At 41.7% G+C, this 19476-nt stretch overlaps 2 protein-coding genes across 2 annotated transcripts; both read right to left on the reverse strand.

The window, feature by feature from the left end:
* Positions 1–3188: 3188 nt before the first annotated feature.
* On the reverse strand, positions 3189–6297 carry LOC140315817 (C-type lectin domain family 12 member B-like). The gene is made up of 5 exons (XM_072393393.1): positions 6174–6297; positions 5917–5982; positions 5470–5568; positions 3842–4036; positions 3189–3367 (listed from the first exon to the last, which is right to left on the reverse strand). The coding sequence occupies exons 1-5, from the start codon at positions 6229–6231 to the stop codon at positions 3189–3191; spliced, it is 597 nt and encodes a 198-aa protein (XP_072249494.1). The 5' UTR covers positions 6232–6297.
* A 2283-nt stretch (positions 6298–8580) lies between these two features.
* On the reverse strand, positions 8581–16007 carry LOC140315818 (asialoglycoprotein receptor 2-like). Its single transcript, XM_072393394.1, has 7 exons — positions 15947–16007; positions 13243–13314; positions 13055–13162; positions 12788–12973; positions 12458–12618; positions 12066–12181; positions 8581–8763 (listed from the first exon to the last, which is right to left on the reverse strand). The coding sequence occupies exons 1-7, from the start codon at positions 16005–16007 to the stop codon at positions 8583–8585; spliced, it is 885 nt and encodes a 294-aa protein (XP_072249495.1). The 3' UTR covers positions 8581–8582.
* Positions 16008–19476: the final 3469 nt, after the last annotated feature.

Consider the following 19476-nt stretch of genomic DNA (forward strand, 5'->3'; position numbering starts at 1 on the left):
CCATGGTCCCTAGTTCCTGTATGTCCGAATGCACGAAAAAACGACCCTATTCCTGAAAAGGTTCTAGGAACTGCAAAAGGTTCCTACAGTGGGAATGCACCTAATGTGTTCTTTGCTCCTCTTCTGCTACTCTTAAAACATACCTTAAAGACAGCAAGGGTTATGATCTTCTTCTTTGTGTATGACGAGGCTTCTCAAAGACAATGAAAACACTTCCTCGTAGACATATTCACCGTTCTGAACAGCCAATGAGAGAGAACTCTTCACCAAAAAGCCAAGACAACGCTCATAACGTGTCTGATGGACGACTGTTTGGTGTCTCAGGTCCCAAAGATGCTTGAATTAGAAACTGAAGGCCAAACTACACACTCTCAGGTTTGAGCTTTAACATTTGTATCAGCCAATAAACCAGTCGGTTTGTGTGTTTTTATAAAAAGTGTCACTTAAACTGTGATCTGTCACATTCAGAGCCTGGATAGCTCAGCTGGTTATGTTGGGTTAGGTATGGTCTGATCTTTCTTATGTTTAGTAATGCAAAGCGGCACGAACGAGAAACCGAGATAACGGGATCTTTGAAGATTAGTTGGTCATCAATCATGACACCCAAGTTTCTAGCTACTTTTGATGGAGCAAGAGATCAGGATTCAGTTTGGATGCAGATGCTGTGGTGTATGGTTGGTTTGGCTGGGAAGACAAGCAGTTCAGTTTTTGGGAAGTTAAGTTGGAGGTGATGGGCTTTCATCCATGTTGATATGTCAGAGAGACAGTCTGAGATTCATGCTGAGACCGTGTGGTCATCAGGTGGGAACGACAGATAGAGCTGGGTATCATCAGCATAACATTGGTATGAGAAGCCATGTGATCGGATGATCTGACCCAGTGAGTTGGTGTATATGGCAATAAGAAGAGGTCCCAGTACTGAACCTTGGGGGACCCCTGTGTACTTAATGTGCAATATCCACTGTAAAATAACCACTGTATATAATAATAATATAATAACAATGTGCAATTTTCTTTTTACGAGCCCATGTACAACTGCTGATTCTGGTGGTTTTACCTGCTATTGTATGTCTTTCTTCTTTTTGTCTCTTGCTTGCTGCTGTAACCATGTGAATTTCTCCATTGTGGGACAATAAAGGAAAATCTAATCTAATCTAATCTAAAAAAGGAAGAAAACCTGATTACAACACAACACATTTCACATTGAGGAGCAGGTTTGAAACAGTCACGTGAGTCATATTTCGAGGCATAAACAAACATTTTATGTGGGGCTGCTGGATTAAAGGCTGTTCCCACTGTATGGGGAGCATTAAGCAACCGAAGCTGATACCATTTGGCTGTTGGACAGATGGCTGCACATTTGACTCGATAGAACTTTGATATCCAGATGAGTTCATGCTGGACTCGAACCATTGTTACATATGAAAACATCAATGGCACTAAATGAGCCGTAAAAAGGCAACACAATCAACAGATTAAAGATGCACAAGATCTAACAATTTTTTACATTTTATCGGACATGCAGCACTTCATTTCTACCCCAAACCTGAAAGTAAGCGGCCCGTTATGCACAGAAACGACAGAGATGGAGAAAACCATGAAGGTTTCATCAGAAGGACACAAGTTCATGTTTGTCTCAACAGTTTCCAACAGATGTTTCAAACATACATGTTATATTTATTCAGACTAGATAATGGAGACATTTAGTCATGCATGCAACAGGAAGAGGGAGAACAGAAACATAATATTGATTAAAAGGACCGGATGAAGACCGTATCATGCTCACAGATGAATTTGTTCTCAAACTTTTCATCTGTTGTGTTCCAGCTCTCCGTGAGATTCCTGCCAGGGATCATCAGTGCATATAGACCTGGTGTACCAAATACCCCTTTTATCCAGTACCTTCAAATACAAAACATGAACATCAGTATAAGGGATATGACTCCTTGTGCAGCTGATTAGATATAATAAATAAAGTATGAAAAAGGAATTAAACAGTTACTGTTAAACAGTTACGGATGTTTGGCTGTATCCTGTTTCTGCTTGTTTGCTTTTCAAATTTGGTTTAATAAAGCCCAGTGTGTCCTAATCACACTCTTTCTGTAGATAAGTCAGGACTTTGACTCTGACTCGTCAGCCTAAAATCACACGGTTTCTGTAGATAAGTCAGGACTATGACTCTGACTCCGAGTCCTAAAATCACACGGTTTCTGTAGATAAGTCAGGACATTGACTCTGACTCCTCAGCCTAAAATCACACGGTTTCTGTAGATAAGTCAGGACTTTGACTCTGACTCCTAGTCCTAAAATCACACGGTTTCTGTAGATAAGTCAGGACATTGACTCTGACTCCTAGTCCTAAAATCACACGCTTTCTGTAGATAAGTCAGGACATTGACTCTGACTCCTCAGCCTAAAATCACAAGCTTTCTGTAGATAAGTCAGGACATTGACTCTGACTCCGAGTCCTAAAATCACACGGTTTCTGTAGATAAGTCAGGACATTGACTCTGACTCCTCAGCCTAAAATCACACGGTTTCTGTAGATAAGTCAGGACTTTGACTCTGACTCCTAGTCCTAAAATCACACGGTTTCTGTAGATAAGTCAGGACATTGACTCTGACTCCTAGTCCTAAAATCACACGCTTTCTGTAGATAAGTCAGGACTATGACTCTGACTCCTAGTCCTAAAATCACACTCTTTCTGTAGATAAATCAGGACATTGACTCTGACTCCTCATCCTAAAATCACACGGTTTCTGTAGATAAGTCAGGACATTGACTCTGACTCCTCAGCCTAAAATCACACATGCTTTACATTTTGAACTATAAATTAAGCTCCAAAACAAGATGAGACTAAACTGAAAGCCAAACAGCCTTTTAGTTCGATAAAAACCAGCCTTGATGGACTCAGAACAGGAGTCTTTAACAGAAGAAAGAATAGTTTTATTTTCTTTTACCATAAAGTCTTTCTTACCCAAGAGTGTCCTTACGTCCATCAACCCAGACCCAGTTGCTGTCCTGTTTACGTAACCCAATGTGGTATCCATGGTATTCGTCAAAATAAGGCTCGATGTGTCCACTGATGAATTGCTGTAAGTTGAAATGGTGATTTATCATAAACATTCACACTTCCAGACACTGAATACAATACAATAATTAAAAAAGAAATTAGCTGTGTAGAAGATTAAATTGTAATGTTGGAGCTCACCTGTTCTTGAAAAGTATCAATGACAACCAGATCTGATTGAATATCTTTGCAGGATTTTCGGCTGTCTTTCCACGTCTTCCAAGGCATGTCTTCGTTATAGAACAGGTAGCACTTATTCTGGTGCTGAACCCAGCCTTTTCGACACGGCTGACACTCTGTTTTCATGAAAGAGGCAGAGGAAAGGAACATTTAAATCACTCCCAAACACTTGGATGGACTTCTCACAGTCTTGGAGGAACAGCCCCATGTTGTTAAATTAGAAAGTTGATCTTTCCAAACCACCTCACGCTCATCTATGTTTAGCAACAGTTTTTTAATTTCAGAATTTCCCTGCATGTGCACAAATGTCGCAAGATCTGGTTTTACTGTAATATGCACTTTATATTTACATTTTATATTCCTCTTTGGGATTTCTTCATGATCAGAACTAAACCAACATGTGGTACCTTCAGATAATGTACACAGTGGTCCTTTTGAGTGGGATTTAAAACTATTTATGGTTATTTCTATATCTTTTAAATAATTTTCCTGTTTCTGTTGCAGTACAAAGTACTGACATACACAAAAGAATGACCATATTTTGAAATATTATGTCTCTTGAGAGATGATTTTGAAGCCAAATAACTCACTTTTGTCAGGGCAGAAATCCTTGACCGGAAAGTTGTCGAATTTCAGGATGACTTCCAGCATCCTGTTGTGATAATCTCGGTCTTTGCTCAGCTCCTCAGTCCGATTCTCTAAGATTCTCTTTTCCACAATCAGCCGCTCACTGTCTGCAGTGACTTTCCTGAGGTGTGCTTGCTGTTCATTCATCATCACGCTGACTGTGAAAAAGACGACAGTCAGACAGTATTATGTTCAAATCTCCTTGTCTTCGGCCAACTTTCAGAATTCAGAATTCATACCTAAACTCACATGACTGACTGGCATCTTCTAAAATTTGATATATTATCCCAGATATTCCCAGAGAGGGAAATAAATTCAGAAGAATTAATTTTCCTCAAGTGAATGTCTGCCACAGTTGTTGTTTTATCCTCATTGAAGTTTTCTTCTGTCTTCTAATCAGTTAAAATGATCGGCAATGCAGGCTACACGATGCAGGGTAATTTATGCTCTTCCAAACCATCCATCCATCCATTACCTAGACCTTTACCGTCGGTCGGGTCACGGGGGAGCTGGAGCACCCTGGACAGGTCGCCACAAACAACCACTCAGACTCTCTCCTAAGGACAATTTAGAGATCGCTGCAATTTGCTTCGCTGGTAAATGGAGACGTGGCTATTTCATGCTTACTGTTAGCCCGATTCATTCCTTGGAAACCCAAGAACAAGCTGGAGAAATGGTTTATTAAAGAAAGTATTTATTAGTGGTCACATGGAAAGTATATTTCAGCTGGACTCGGAGTGCCAGAGCAGGAAATCCGTCAGGCCGAGCCCCGATATCCGGAAACATGTCATATTTATATTCAGCTTTATCTCACAGAGGTTGTATTCACACTTGTCAGAGTATAATTGGCCAGTTTTTAGTGGCCTGATCAGGCCAGCTGCTGTCCTTGTTGTGTTCTTTGGATGTGATAAACTGTTTTAGGCTCGGATCTAATGTACCAGACCTATCTGCTCCAATAGAGATGTTTAGTCTGACCCAGTTGTTCATGTCATTCTAAGGTCTTCGGACCATTTTAAGGTCATCTCTTGCGCCGTATGAGCAGAGTGGAAAAGTACCAGCTAGGAACAGAGGTTATTTAGGAAAATACAGAATATGAATACATAATGTCTAAGAACAAAGCCAATTATAACATTACGAACAGCGTTGTTTGGTGGAATCAGCTGTGCGAAAACACCTTAATTTTTAAAGCTAGTGTGTTACTCCATCACACCTCCAACTTCTCACTTCTTTACGGTCTGTGACTACCTCCACTGAGGCATATCAACTTTAACCACCAATTCCTCTTTCCTATATGGCTTTAAAAAAGGACGGCGACATCCAACAACAAGTGCGTCAAACCTGCCTTAAATGGGACTTCTGCTTTTTGGTCTAATAGCCCTAAAGCTGTGATCTCTCACTGAGATATAAAGGATACACTTCATTAGACGCAGGTCACGTGTACGAGCGTCTAACCAGCTGTAAACGCACTGTATAATATACTGCCACAGCTGGAAACTCAAAGGCTGCTGACCCATGATTAACTCCTGCAGTACAAAACAATAAGTCTCTGTTTTAATCTTTTAAACGTGAGGTAAACTGCAATCAAACTCACTGTAGATGATGATGGCGATGCCCAAAATCAGCAGGACACAAAGCATCCCCAAACACACCAGCAGCAGCCGAGAGTGAGAGCGTGTCGCCGCTTTGTCCTCTGTTTGAGAGGAGAAAACTCAAGTTGTCAGTGTCAACATTACTGTGATGATTTCATGATGAATTTAATCCTGCAGGGCATATTCATACGATTAACCCATCCTGACCTCAGGCTGAGGGGTGAAACCCTCAGCTGTCTTCATAAAGAATGATTTAGCATTTTTAGATTTGGACACATATTGTGGTGAACCCCTTCCTTGTATTGGCTGTCCACTAGCATCCGTTTTAGGTTGATTATAATGGTCTGTATCCACCTTTACTGATTTGTTCTTGCAGTGTTAGTTTGTTCTGTTCTGAGTAAGACACGAGACAAAAGTACGCATATATTCGCAGTATTTTTGTAACCTACTTGATACGACAGTCGCAGGCTCTTTTCTTTTCACTTCAGAATAAACTGTCTCTTCTTCTTTGTTCTCTGCATGAAAAAAACAACACGAAACACCGATAAGACGTCTCAGGACGTGTATTTACTGGGATGATTCTTCACACTATGACAATGAATAGAGACAACGCATTACAAAAGTTGTGCTGTGCCTGAATCTTTTTAAAAAACAGCGCTGGAGCTCTTCTGCACAGAAACTCAGCAGATGTCAGACAGTCACTCACCTTTTGGAGGTTGATTCTTTTTGAAAACAACTGTGGAATAGTTGACCTCATCCTCCATCCTTAAAAACCAGCAGTGAGTGAATAATGTGACAGTCTTCCTCTCTCAAAAGTAACAGGTTCCTCTTCCCTTCTGCATTTTATTACAGAGATCTGGTGTTGCGTTGTGGTCGTTCGTGAGCTGCCAGTTTTGCCTCCTCTTGCAAGCATGCATGCTTCTGTAAAACCACACCATTGTGATAAAGGGAACTTGAGACATTCAGCATGAAGTCAACCTTCACAGAAGACCTCTGTTGGTTAACACGTTTGTAAAAGGGAAGACTGACGCATTAGATGTTAGTCGTCATTCACGTTTCTACTGAAAATGACAAATAGATAAATACGGCCCAGACTTTCAATTCAATTCAATTCAATTCAGTTTTATTTATAAAGCGCCAGATTACAACAATTGTCATCTCAAGGCACTTAAGTAATAAAGTCCAATTCAAGCCAATTGGAATTCAATTCATTGTAATCATAATCCAATTAAATCATATAGAGCCAATTCAAAAAATAATATAAAGAAAAATAGGAGGTTTAAGACACGGAACAAATCATCAAAAAATGATTAACAGAAAACGGGGAGTCAATATACTGACGAGTTGTGACAAAATGAATGGCAGGAGAAGAAATCAGTACATTCAAACCAGGGAAGTTCAGCAAAACAACAGGAAGTAACAAGACTTCATGATAGTTATACATGTATCCAGAGGAGTTCATGGTGGACTCAGTGACTGCAAGGTGCCCAGGTCCTGTGGCTGCAGAACCAGCCCAGATCATCAGCCCTCCACCACCGTGCTTGACAGCTGGTATGAGGTGTTTGTGCTGATATGCTGTGTTTGGTTTCCTCCAAACATGCTGCTGTGCATTATGACCAAACATCTCCACTTTGCTCTGGTCTGTCCAAAGGACATTGTTCCAGAAGTCTTGAGCTTTGTTCAGATGCAGCTTTGCAAACCTAAGCTGTGCTGCCATGTTCTTTTTAGAGAGAAGAGGCTTTCTCCTGCAGCCCTTCCAAACAAGCCATCCTTGTTCAGTCTTTTTCTAACTGTGCTGCCATGACCTTTAACCTTTAACATGCTAACTGAGGCCTGTAGAGTCTGAGATGTATGACCTTTAACCTTTAACATGCTAACTGAGGCCTGTAGAGTCTGAGATGTAGCTCTGGGCTTTTTCACCTTGGGGTGACCTTTAACCTTTAACATGCTAACTGAGGCCTGTAGAGTCTGAGATGTAGCTCTGGGCTTTTTCACCTTGGGGTGACCTTTGACCTTTAACATGCTAACCGAGGCCTGCAGAGTCTGAGATGTAGCTCTGGGCTTTTTCACCTTGGGGTGAACTTGCTGGGACGTCCACTCCTGGGAAGATTGACAGCTGTCCTGAATGTTTTCCACTTGTGAATAATCTTTCTCTCTGTAGAATGATGGACTCCAGATAGTTTGGAAATGGCCTTATAACCCTTCCCAGACTGATGGGCAGCAGCAGCTGCTTCTCTGAGATCATTGCTGATGTCTTTCCTCCTTGGCATCGTGTTAACACACACCTGAATGCTGCAGAGCAGCAAACTGATCAGTTAATCAGAGCATTGATCAGCAGCAGCTGGCTGCTACTTATCCTCTTAAATCCTGTGGAAGCGGTGAGTTTTCACACTGCTTCTGGGTTTTGTCTCAGTTTTTGTTCAGTAAATGATGTCACAGTGTAATATGTGTTCATCTGAGGTTGTAATTACCTAATATTTATATATCTGATCAGAACCAGACTATGTCTTTCATATTGTGGTACTCCGGTTTCTGATAATGAGTCAATATGTCAGCGAGTGCAAAGTTTAATATAGAAAAATCTCAAACATCCTTTAAAAAGTTCAAATTTACAAATTATTCTCCCCAGTCTTTGTGTTTCATTCTTAGGAAATGTTGTTAGATAACATATCCAAATAGTATGAATACAGTAGATGCCCCAAAACAAATACACAACGTGGACAGCAGAAAGGGAAATTAGTCATACCAGCTGACTCATGTTAAAAAATAATATATTTTTATAACAACACCGTATAAAACACAGAGTTGCTCTGAACACTGAGGCAAAGACTCTCAGTTTTATTGCCCACTTGGCAGGTCATCACTCCTTGGGTATAGCTGATTATCATTATAACATCATTGGAAAGAGGAACTGAAGAAAACAGGTCATTTGCAGTTTATACACAGTAACACTCAATACAATGCATGTAAGAATTAATTTTCCATTACAGTGTGGCTCACATATACATCCATTTAACACACAACTGTAATATATCAGAGCAAATACTAGGCAAAAATATATAAATCAATCAGGAAAACAATCAGTTTTGACAGAGATAAAAAAATTCCTCGTATACTAAACAGTAGAATTTGATCCTGTGACTGGTTCCGAATCTGATCTGATCAGGGCTCTTGTCTCACAGATCCACTGGTTCTTCATGCTGCAGCTCACTTTGTCCCAGTTGGCCAGAGGTCGCTCACTAGGATTACTTATGGCACAAGATAATCTGCTGGGATCCGATTCCTTCACCCAGTACCTAATGAATAAAAACATCACACAATGTCAGCCTGAGAAAAACAATGTTACGATAGCTCATAAACTAAATTCCACTTCTGTCTTATCAACACATAAATGACTTAAACTGCATTTAACTTCAGATAAACAGAAAGTTAGTTTCTTCCACTTTGGTCTGACACTGTTGATTCAAAGTTTATGGGGGGGGTTAAAGCTGTAAGAACGACACTTACAGGCATGCTGTGAACACCTAAGACACGCCCAAAACATTGAGGCTAGGCCTTTTTGGAATGACTGACCTACGAAAAGGAACCTAAACAGTAGGCCTGGCTGAAAGAAGGACTGCTGAATCTATCAGAGGGTCAACATGGTGAGATTAACTGGATTATAGCGTGAAAACAGCCAAATTTAGAGTTTAATTCGTTGGTATTTGACCTGCCGGCTGTGAAAGACTCCGCCTCCGACTGTGATGTCATCCAATCAGCAGCCGAGGAGCCGGCGTCTGCAGAACCGTTCACGCTACACACCGTGAAGAGTGACACCCGCCCTTTATTCTACTGATCTGAACCATTCTGGCACGTTGAAGTGAAATTAAACTATGGTTCATCTTCCTTAACCGGCTGGACCAGCATATATACTCAAGCTACCGGTGACTTTGAGTGTTTATGGAGGTATAAAACAGATTATATGTGCGATAAATCCTGTTGTATAAATACACAATGGTGAGATTAACTGGATTACAGCTACAGTTGGGTTCTGCTCCTTATCTGAGGTAATTATCCTTGGATATATGGCGGTGAATGAATGGAATCACTGGCACAAAGCATGTCATACCCCGGTACCATAGGTGGCGCTGTCCCCATTTCACTTTTACTTTTATTTGTTCTTTGCCAGATCATTTGTTTGGTTACTCACTCTTTTCCAAATCATACTTTTTAATAATTCCTTGTTTTTAGGGGTGCACACAATGTTAACCCAAGTTCATGCCTCAGTTTTGGGCTAAAACTGAAGGATTCGACTCATGATCTTAAGCTAAAGTACTAAAAACTAACTCTCTGAAGACATACAGTGGGTCCACATGCTGAGATTAACTGGATTACAGCTACAGTTGGGTTCTGCTCCTTATCTGAGGGTAATTATCCTTGGATATATGGAGGTGAATGAATGGAATCACTGGCACAAAGCATGTCATACCCCGGTACCATAGGTGGCGCTGTCCCCATTTCAGCTATCGCTAATAGAGCCACTTCCTGTTGGCGTCTTCACCACCAACAACAACAAACTCAGGCATTCAGAAAGATGGCGAACGCAGAGCGAGATGAAGCTGCGTCCCTCTCCATCTGTGATGAGCTGGTTATGGCACAGAGATGCACAACGGCGCATTCTCCATCGCGTTGTTTCTTTCTTTCTGACGACAACAACAGGAATATCGTCTCCTTCCACTTCTGGGTGACGATCACGGGAAAAAATCTCGAGCATCCACTGTCGTCTACGTGCACATTCAGTGCACGTTTGGATCGAGTTATCTCGGGGGTCTTAATTCAATCGCAAGTAACCCGATCCGATTCGATTTCTTGTCGGATTAAGCTTGTTACATGAGCTGAATCACTCAATCTTATTGTAATTTAGCCATTAATCCGATCCGATTGCCTGCATGTAACCGCACTGTGTGTGTGTGTGTGTGTGTGTGTGTGTGTGTGTGTGTGTGTGTGTGTGTGTACAGGTGGAGTTTGGGATCCATATTCCTGCCTCAAACAAGTGGAACTCATCAAAAACTAAACCGAAGGTGCTGCAGTGGCCAAAAAGTCCAGAACACAAAAATCCAAAGCATGAGGCAGAGCGTGGAAAAGGGGGAGTAAGCCTGGAATGAGGCAGGGCACAACAACACAATGACAGGGATCTATTGTACAGAGAGGGCTAAAAGTGAAGGCAGGTGTGGTGGGTGGAGAAATGAGTCCAGGGGAACAGGGAGAGGAGAAAGCCCAAAGGACAGACTGGGAACAGGAAGACGGGACAGAAAACCGAACACCAACCAAAGCAGACTTTACGCTGAAAACCTGGAAGTCAGAACAACTAAATTAACACTTCAAATAACAGATGAGACACTTTTCAGGTGATTCAACTCGTTATTATGACAATACCACAATAATCTTCTTTGATCTAATTCTACTAAGAGAGCTTCTTCCTCCCAGGAGGTATTTACACTGCGTGCTTCACTTCTTCTCTAACGTAAGGACGAGGAAACGTAGACCCAGGAAGGAGAGTCTATAAATAAATAACAGGCTGGTTTATTAGGATTTGTGCTCACGATTCACAGCCTTAAAAAATGGCTGTGCTGGTTCCTGTGAGGGTGGGCAAACCTGAGCTGTGCTGCCATGTTGTTTTTGAGGAAAAAAAGGCTTTTTCCTGTTTGTTTCGGTTGAATTGAGGCACCAAACACTGATAAGACCACTTTATATTTATACTGCTTTACTTGTCTTCTGTTTTCTTGGAGCCTTGCAACGAAATCTCGCTCAAATGTGCTTTTGAATGACAACAAAGTCTGTCTAAGTCTATTTGTTACAGAAGCAGGCGTACTTCCGAGAAGAGGCAAACCATACAGCTTGGGTAACAAATGCCCACAATGCAGCACCAAAGCTCTGTACTAAGATGCTGAAGGGAAGAGGAACCTGTTACTTTTCAGAGAAGAACTTTATTCACTCATAGCTGACTTTTAAGGATGGAGGATGAGGTCAACTATTCCACAGTTGTTTTCAAAAAGAATCGACCACCAAAAGGTGAGTGACTGTCTGACATCTGCTGAGTTTCTGTGCAGAAGAGCTCCAGCGCTGTTTTTTAAAACCTTTAGGTACAGCACAGCGAGAAGAGGCTGTCTTTTATTCACTGTTAATTCATTAAAATAGACTCAAAACAGTGTTTTTTTTAAAAATCTGAGCTGAAAAGTGCATCTTAAATGGGTGGATGCGCCACGGCCTATTTTAATGTATCATATTTTAATTTTTCTGTGTGTCAGATCAATAAAACTCGATGCTTTTTGGTTCGGCTGTGAGAGATAGCAACAGAGTGGCTGCAGAGCTGCACTTTCATTGTGTTGATTATGAGGAGAAACGACAGCTTCAACCATAACCCGGCAGCGCTGCTGCTCCTTCTGGACCATCTTAGCTGGTTTATGCTGTTTCTGGTGTAACTGAAGGACGGAGACATGTCGAAAGCCATTTCTCAACTACTGGCACTCATTTCATCATCTGTTACTGGTCTGTTGAAAGTAGTGGAGAAGTTCCCGCATTGTAGGGGTTAAAATGTCAGTGGCAGCTGGTTGCTTACATCTCAGTGACATCACTTCCATCCACCCACATCCACACATCGTTGGTGTTTTTGCTCAAGCCGATCCAGTAGCCATTCTTTGCATCGTAGTTTTTCGTGTGGTTGCTGATGAATTCCTGCATTCAGGATACAGGTGTTATTCATCCAATAGATACCAAGTCTGTCTCAATGAGAGACCAGCAGAACATGACTGAATGAGATGTGTTTAAAAGAATTATCCTCAGGAGATCACAGATAAACAAAGGGATTAAAAATGTGTGGATGTCAGAAGCTGCAGCACCAATGATCGTAATAACAGGATCAATTTAAAACATCTGATATCTGAGAAACTGATTTTGTGGCTTCACTCGTCGAACATCCGCTGCTATAAGTCCAAACTGAACCAGCCTTGCCTGTTCCTCCTGGCTGCCAATCACCACCAGATCTGCGTTTTTTTCCTTGCAACGATCACGGCTCGTCTCCCAATTCTTCCACCGCCAAGAAGACTCATCATCCGTGAACAGGTAACAGCTGGACTGGAACAGAAGCCAGCCGTCGAGGCAAGGTTTGCACTCTGCAGAAGAAAAGCATCACTATCCCAGTTAATCGTAGATATTTGGGCTGTTTATAAAAATCAAAGAATAATACGAATAATTCTGTTTTCTGCTGAAGTTATTCACAGAAATTCCAACATGAGACATGAAACGCATGCATAAAATCCACAGAAATGAGAGCCTTTCCACCTTTCTGAGGGCAGAGCTCTTTCACTGGGAAGTTGTCGTACTCCATGATGACTCCAATGGTCCAGCTGAGTTGGTCTCTGTCTCTGGTCAGGTCCTCCGTCTGTTTCTTTAAAGCGGCCTTCTCCGTCCACAGCCGCAGGTTCTGCTCCGTTAACGCCATGTTCTGTCTTCTCAGCTCGTATAAGACTGCGGGCAGCAATGAAGGGTTTCTCTTGGTAATCTCACACTGCCTTGAAAGTCCTTAAACATAGGTTCAGGTAGACTTACAGTGGAAGCTGACGGCGGTGATGGCCGAAACCAGGATGAGGCAAGTAGACCCCAAAAGTGCCATAGCCAGAGTTAGTGGGGAACAAAGCCGAGCTGCCTTCTGATTCTCTACAAGAACAAGAAAAGCACATTTATTACCGGAACTATGAGAAAATGTGTGTTTTTTTGGGTTCTGGGAAACAACAAACCTGTTACGACTGGACATGCTTTCTCCCCCGTCTTCACCTCATCGTAGATTACTTCTGAGTTTGTTGTGTTTTCTGTTAAATTAAAAAATAAAAATGATTGTTTACATCTGCGATTTTAAGACAGAGACATTTCTGATATGATCTTCTCACAATAACAAAAACTTTATCACCTTTTATAGTAATCAAGTATGAAATATGTTAAAATTTAACCACATTTTTGAGTCTAACAACGCCCTCTGCAATAGAAGCTTATTATTGACGTCAGTTTTCCCAGAAGCAGCTGAAACGTGGACTCATCTGCCCACAGAACACGTGTCCACTGTCTTTCTGTCCCTCTGAGATGAGCTGGAGTCCAGAGAACTGGGCCGTGGTTCTGCTCAGAGCTGATATATGGCTTCCTCCTGGTGTGATGCAGCTTCAGCTCACATTTCTGGATGCAGCCGTGGACTGTGTTGAGTGGAAATGCTTTTCCCAGCTCCTCCTGAGCCCATGTGGCTGTATGGATCATGGTGGCCTGACGGTTTCTCCTGCAGTGCTGCCTGAGGGCTCCGAGCTCATCCAACAGGGCTTTCTGTCCTTGGCCTTTCCACACTGAGGTTTCCCCAGACTCCCTGAATCTGTTCCCAATATTCTGCTCTGTAGATGCTGAAAGACCAAAGTTCTTTACAGTCTGACTCTGAGGAATATTTCCTGAACTTATTGATGATTCTCTGATGGAGTTTGGCACAAAGTGGTGAGCCACGACCCATCCTTGTTGGAGAGGCTGAACCTTTGGTGGAAGCTGCTTTTATACCCAATCCTGACACCCTCACCTGTCAGCAGGTAACCTGCTGCTTGGAGAAGCTCCAGAAGCTGTTGCTGTAGATTCTACAAACTTTCTGTCTTTCTTTGACTCTACAGCAGCTTTTAGAGTGTTTTGCTGCATTAAACTAGATTTATTTTGATATTCCAAATTCATAAAAATTGGTCAGTGAAGCAGCTTAAACCTGCTCAGAAAAGACAAAACAGGAGGATAAATGGTTTTTCTCTCATTTGATATGTGTCAGTGTGAGATTGGAAAGAACATTTTCAAAGGCTGAAAACCAGATTTCTGAGTGAAATGAGATAAAACTGGAGCTAACAGACGATAAGGTTTGAGCTTATGTTAGAAGAAAGAATTCTTTCTCTCTGCATCTGTCTTTTCCTCTGATCTCTCCAGCATCTGATGCTTATTCTTCCTTCTCTTCTTCTTCACTTCCTGTTGTCTTCCTTCTCTTCTTCTTCACTTCCTGTTGTCTTCCTTCTCTTCTTCTTCACTTCCTGTGACACTTTTCTTGCTGCTGTGTCTGACTCTGGGGCAGATTTTTGGATGTTTTTTTACTGTTTTAACTGTTTTAACTGTGTTTCTGAGGGTTTTTATCTCGTTGTTGGCGTTTAAGGCAAATTAAAGCTTGAAACCAAAGTAATAAAACACACATCTGAGCAGCCGTGGGTGAGTTTCACAGCAACTTTCCACACTGAGATTTCCCCAGACTCCCTGAATCTGTTCCCAATATTCTGCTCTGTAGATGCTGAAAGACCAAAGTTCTTTACAGTCTGACTCTGAGGAATATTTCCTGAACTTATTGATGATTCTCTGATGGAGTTTGGCACAAAGTGGTGAGCCACGACCCATCCTTGTTGGAGAGGCTGAACCTTTGGTGGAAGCTGCTTTTATACCCAATCCTGACACCCTCACCTGGCAGCAGGTAACCTGCTGGTTGGAGAAGCCTCACCTGTCACCAATCTTCCAGATTGCTTCGACTGTTCATTTGTTCGGTCTTTCTTTCCTTTGATCGTGTTGCGGCATCAAATTCTAGATTTGTCTATATTTTCTAAATTCAATAAAGTCGGTCAGTGAAGACACTTAATTTCTTTAAAACTTGTGTATGTTACATAAAGGTTTAAGCAAGTTTACAGATTATACACTTACATTTTGTATTATTTTAGAATACTTAAAGTGTGATATTGGGGCCCTTTTTTCCCTTTCCGCCCTTCAAAAACTCTGCATAGCTCCGAGATCAGATGTTGAGACCAATCGGTAGCTAAAGGACAGCAACCTTTGTCTTAATATTTAGGAAATGGGAATTCTACATTTATCTAGATGCATTTAACAGGTAATCATTTGTGCTTTTCACTTGTGAGCTTCGGCCTCTGTGGAAGCTTGACCAGATCATGATCTTGGAGTCTTTATCATCTTCCTCAAATCAAAGAATCCAACCTTTTGTGGGAGCGATGGGATTTTATTTCTCTGGGCAGTTACTGCTGTGTCCACATCTATGAATAAAAAAGAAAAGATCTGTGTCCTAAGACACGATTCAACCTAGATTCAACCCCCAACTTTTAGGAGGGTGGTCCATGACTCAAGGTTTCTTAGCAGGCTACTATAAAAGAGTAAGATTCAGCGCTTTTTAGTTTTTAGTTACTTATTGCTTAAATTAAACAAACCCTAACTGGATAGTTTTATTTTTGAATATTTATGACATTTGTTTGGAAACTCTATTGATTTGCAAAGAAAAAAACTGACATTTTTCACAGAAATGCAGAATAAAAAGAAGAGCATTTTGCTTTTAAATGTCAGCAAGAAATGGAGGTAGTTGATCCATACACATTACAACGGTTAAGTGAAAAGCTCTATGTTCAGCAGCACTAAATATCTCAGAAATAAAACAGCCAGAGGACTTACCACGCAGAGAGATGCCGTTAGAATTGAAAGTCACAGACACGTAATTCAGCTCTTCCTCCATTATTTACAGATTATTCAATAAAAGTGATCAAATATCTCACAGACAGAAGCAAAGTCGAGCCACCACTTCACTTTTGAGCTCATTGAGTTCGTTGTTGGGCCGGAGAAACCCAACGATTACAAGATCTGTAGTTCTTCTTTTTGGCAGAATGTTGCAAGAAAGTGGATTTTTTTTCTTCTTATTGAATAGATTACAGCTCACACCGGTCACATCACGGTCAAGGGTAGTGAAACAAAGAAGAAAAACTGAGTATGTCTGACGTCTGTGTAATGCTCCTCAATTCTATGTTAACTTCACACAACCAGGATTAAACCAAAAAAAATGGTTGAAACCTCCATTACCGTATTTCCCGCACCTAAAAGTCTTACATTTTCACAAAAAATATCGACCGTGCGCCATACAATCCGCTTTATGCGTGCACCGGATTCCAAAATGTGTCACGGATACCGCCATTTTGCATTTACCGCTGGGAGCGCCGAGCATTCATCGGGGCATTAAGCCCCCCACATCACTCACCGCTCTCCCTTACCGCCACTTTTGCAACTTTTACCGCCACTTTTGCAACTTTTACCGTCACTTTTGCAACTTTTACCGCCACTTTTGCAACTTTTACCGTCACCTTTGCAACTTTTACCGCCACTTTTGCAACTTTTACCGTCACTTTTGCAACTTTTACCGCCACTTTTGCAACTTTTACCGCCACTTTTGCAACTTTTACCGCCACTTTTGCAACTTTTACAGCCACTTTTGCAACTTTTACCGTCACTTTTGCAACTTTTACCGCCACTTTTGCAACTTTTACCGCCACTTTTGCAACTTTTACCACCACTTTTACCGTCACTTTTGCAACTTTTACCGCCACTTTTGCAACTTTTACCGCCACTTTTGCAACTTTTACCGTCACTTTTGCCACGTCCTCTTCACTCTGTACATTGGAAATTAGCAACTGGCCACTTCTGTCGCTCGCTTTGCTCGGTGTGAATCCAGGGTCAGGCGGATCCCAGCCATTCACTCTGAATGGGGCGAAGATTGTATCGAGCTTGTACTGAGTCTTGTATTGAATCTTGTCATCATTAATGCTTTTGCCCATTTCCCAGTGAGAGTCTGTTCTTCAGTCTGAGATGGGTGATACAGACCGATGTGCAGTTTATAAGTTTATAAGTGACCATTTCCTGCTGACACAAGGACGTAATACATGCCCTACGTGTGCTGGCAGCGATAAACCAATCAGAGAACATTAGGTAATACTACGCCTTATAATCAGGTGCCATCCTTATGTATGGGTTAAGTACAGAAATGGACCCCATTACTGAGGGTGCGCTTTATAATCAGGTGAGCCTTATAGTGCGCAGCGCAAAATATGGATATCGCAAAATATTTGGATCACAGCGAACGATAAGTTCACTGTTTAAAATCTATTGCTGCTCAGTTGTTACTTCAGAAAATGATTTTTAATTTATTTAAATCAGAAGTTTCTTCATTTGTTTCTGTTTTGGATTAAAATCGAAGATCCAGCAGCTGAGCCAGCTGACTTTAAACCTTCCCGGACAGGGAGGGAGGATCGGTGTAAAACAAAGAAATGGAAAATAACTAAATGTGTATCATTAAGTCTAAAATATTAACTGAAAATAGGAACTGCATCAAACTCTGAAAACACTTACAACTGAATAAACATGGGAAATGGTTCGGCTACAGGCAAAATAATCACATTAAACGCATTTAACAACGTATTTTCAGTGATTATTCATGTAGAAGTCGGTATACTTTACATGAATAACCAGGTTTTATTTATTTAAAGAGCTTGTCCAGCAAAAGATGAACAACTTGTGTCACAAACACTGATGTAGCTGATGTAATATTACATTTCCATAACTGCATGTAGGGCATCAGTGAGTTAGCATTGCTTTGAAATTTGTGCTTTTAACCTCTCCGAGAAACTTAAGAAGCACATCAACTAAAGGAAGAAGTCCGACAGAGGGAGGCAGGTCATGTCTTTGCCTCCTTCTGACTGATGAAGGTGATGCACATCAGAGGGGATTTAGGGGTGGATATCAAACCAATGCCAACGTAAAAATAAATTAAATAGAAGTCAATGAAACATGTATTTTCCCAAAAGTCTCAGATAACTGTAGTCCTCCGCCACCTCCATCTTTTCCTCAAGGATTGGAAATAATAGTTTTCTTGTTGCTGGTCCTCCTAAAATCCACAATCATCTCTTTAGTTTTGTCTGTGTTCAAGGTGAGGTGTTCGTACCATGTTACCAACCGGTCGACTGGTTGCTTGTACACAGCCTCTTGTCCATCACTGATACACTAAACAACCGCTGAGGCAAGAAAACACTTACAAAACATCCTATTTCTCTGTAAGATTCTGCTACCCTCAGACTTCTTCTTGTTCTGCGGGTTGTTTCCTAAATTGTACATCAGAGTCAACACACTGCCTGGGTGAAAACAAGCATTTCTCTGGTGTTCGTGGTTTTCTGGACAAATATTCAAAGTCATGTATGCAAAAGTGCTCCCTTGGGAGCCAAAACATGTACTAAAGTGCACCCTTGGGAGCCAAAACTTATGCTAAAGTGCTCCCTTGGGAGCCAAAATGCGTGCTAAAGTGCTCCCTTGGGAGCCAAAAAAACGTGTACTAAAGTGCTCCTTTGGGAGCCAAAACGCGTGCTAAAGTGCTCCCTTGGGAGACAAAACGTGTGCTAAAGTGCCCTCTTGGGAGTTAAACTGCGTGCTAAAGTGCCCCCTTGGGAGCCAAAACGTATGCTAAAGTGCTCCCTTGGGAGCGAAAATGCATGCTAAAGTGCCCTCTTCGGAGCTAAACTGCATGCTAAAGTGCCCTCCTGGGAGCCAAAACGTGTACTAAAGTGCCCCCATGGGAGCTAAACTGTGTGCTAAAGTGCCCTCTTGGGAGCTAAACTGCATGCTAAAGTGCTCTCTTGGGAGCTAAACTGTGTGCTAAAGTGCCCTCTTGGGAGCTAAACTGCGTGCTAAAGTGCTCCCTTGGGAGCCAAAATGCATGCTAAAGTGCCCTCTTGGGAGCTAAACTGCGTGCTAAAGTGCTCTCTTGGGAGCCAAAATGCATGCTAAAGTGCCCTCTTGGGAGCTAAACTGCGTGCTAAAGTGCCCTCTTGGGAGCTAAACTGCGTGCTAAGGTGCTCCCTTGGGAGCTAAACTGTGTGCTAACGTGCTCCCTTGGGAGCCAAAAAGTGTGCCCCTATTGGGGCCCTTTTTTTCCTTTCCGCCCCTGCCCTTCAAAAACTCTGTGCACGCCACTGCATAGCTCCGAGATCAGATGTTGACAGCAATCGGTAGCTAAAGGACAGCAGAACCTTTGTCTTGTTGTTATTGTTTTGTCCAAATGCTTTTTACATAGTGTTGAGAGAAAGAGGAACCTGTTTGTTCTCCATGACGTACTGCTGTGATCCCATTCAAAGCTGCGCTTTACATCTTCACCATCTTTCGTTAAA

This window comes from Leuresthes tenuis, unplaced genomic scaffold, assembly GCF_036924035.1.
Source record: "Leuresthes tenuis unplaced genomic scaffold, fLeuTen1.0.hap1 SCAF_10, whole genome shotgun sequence".
Classification (NCBI taxonomy): Eukaryota; Metazoa; Chordata; class Actinopteri; order Atheriniformes; family Atherinopsidae; genus Leuresthes; species Leuresthes tenuis.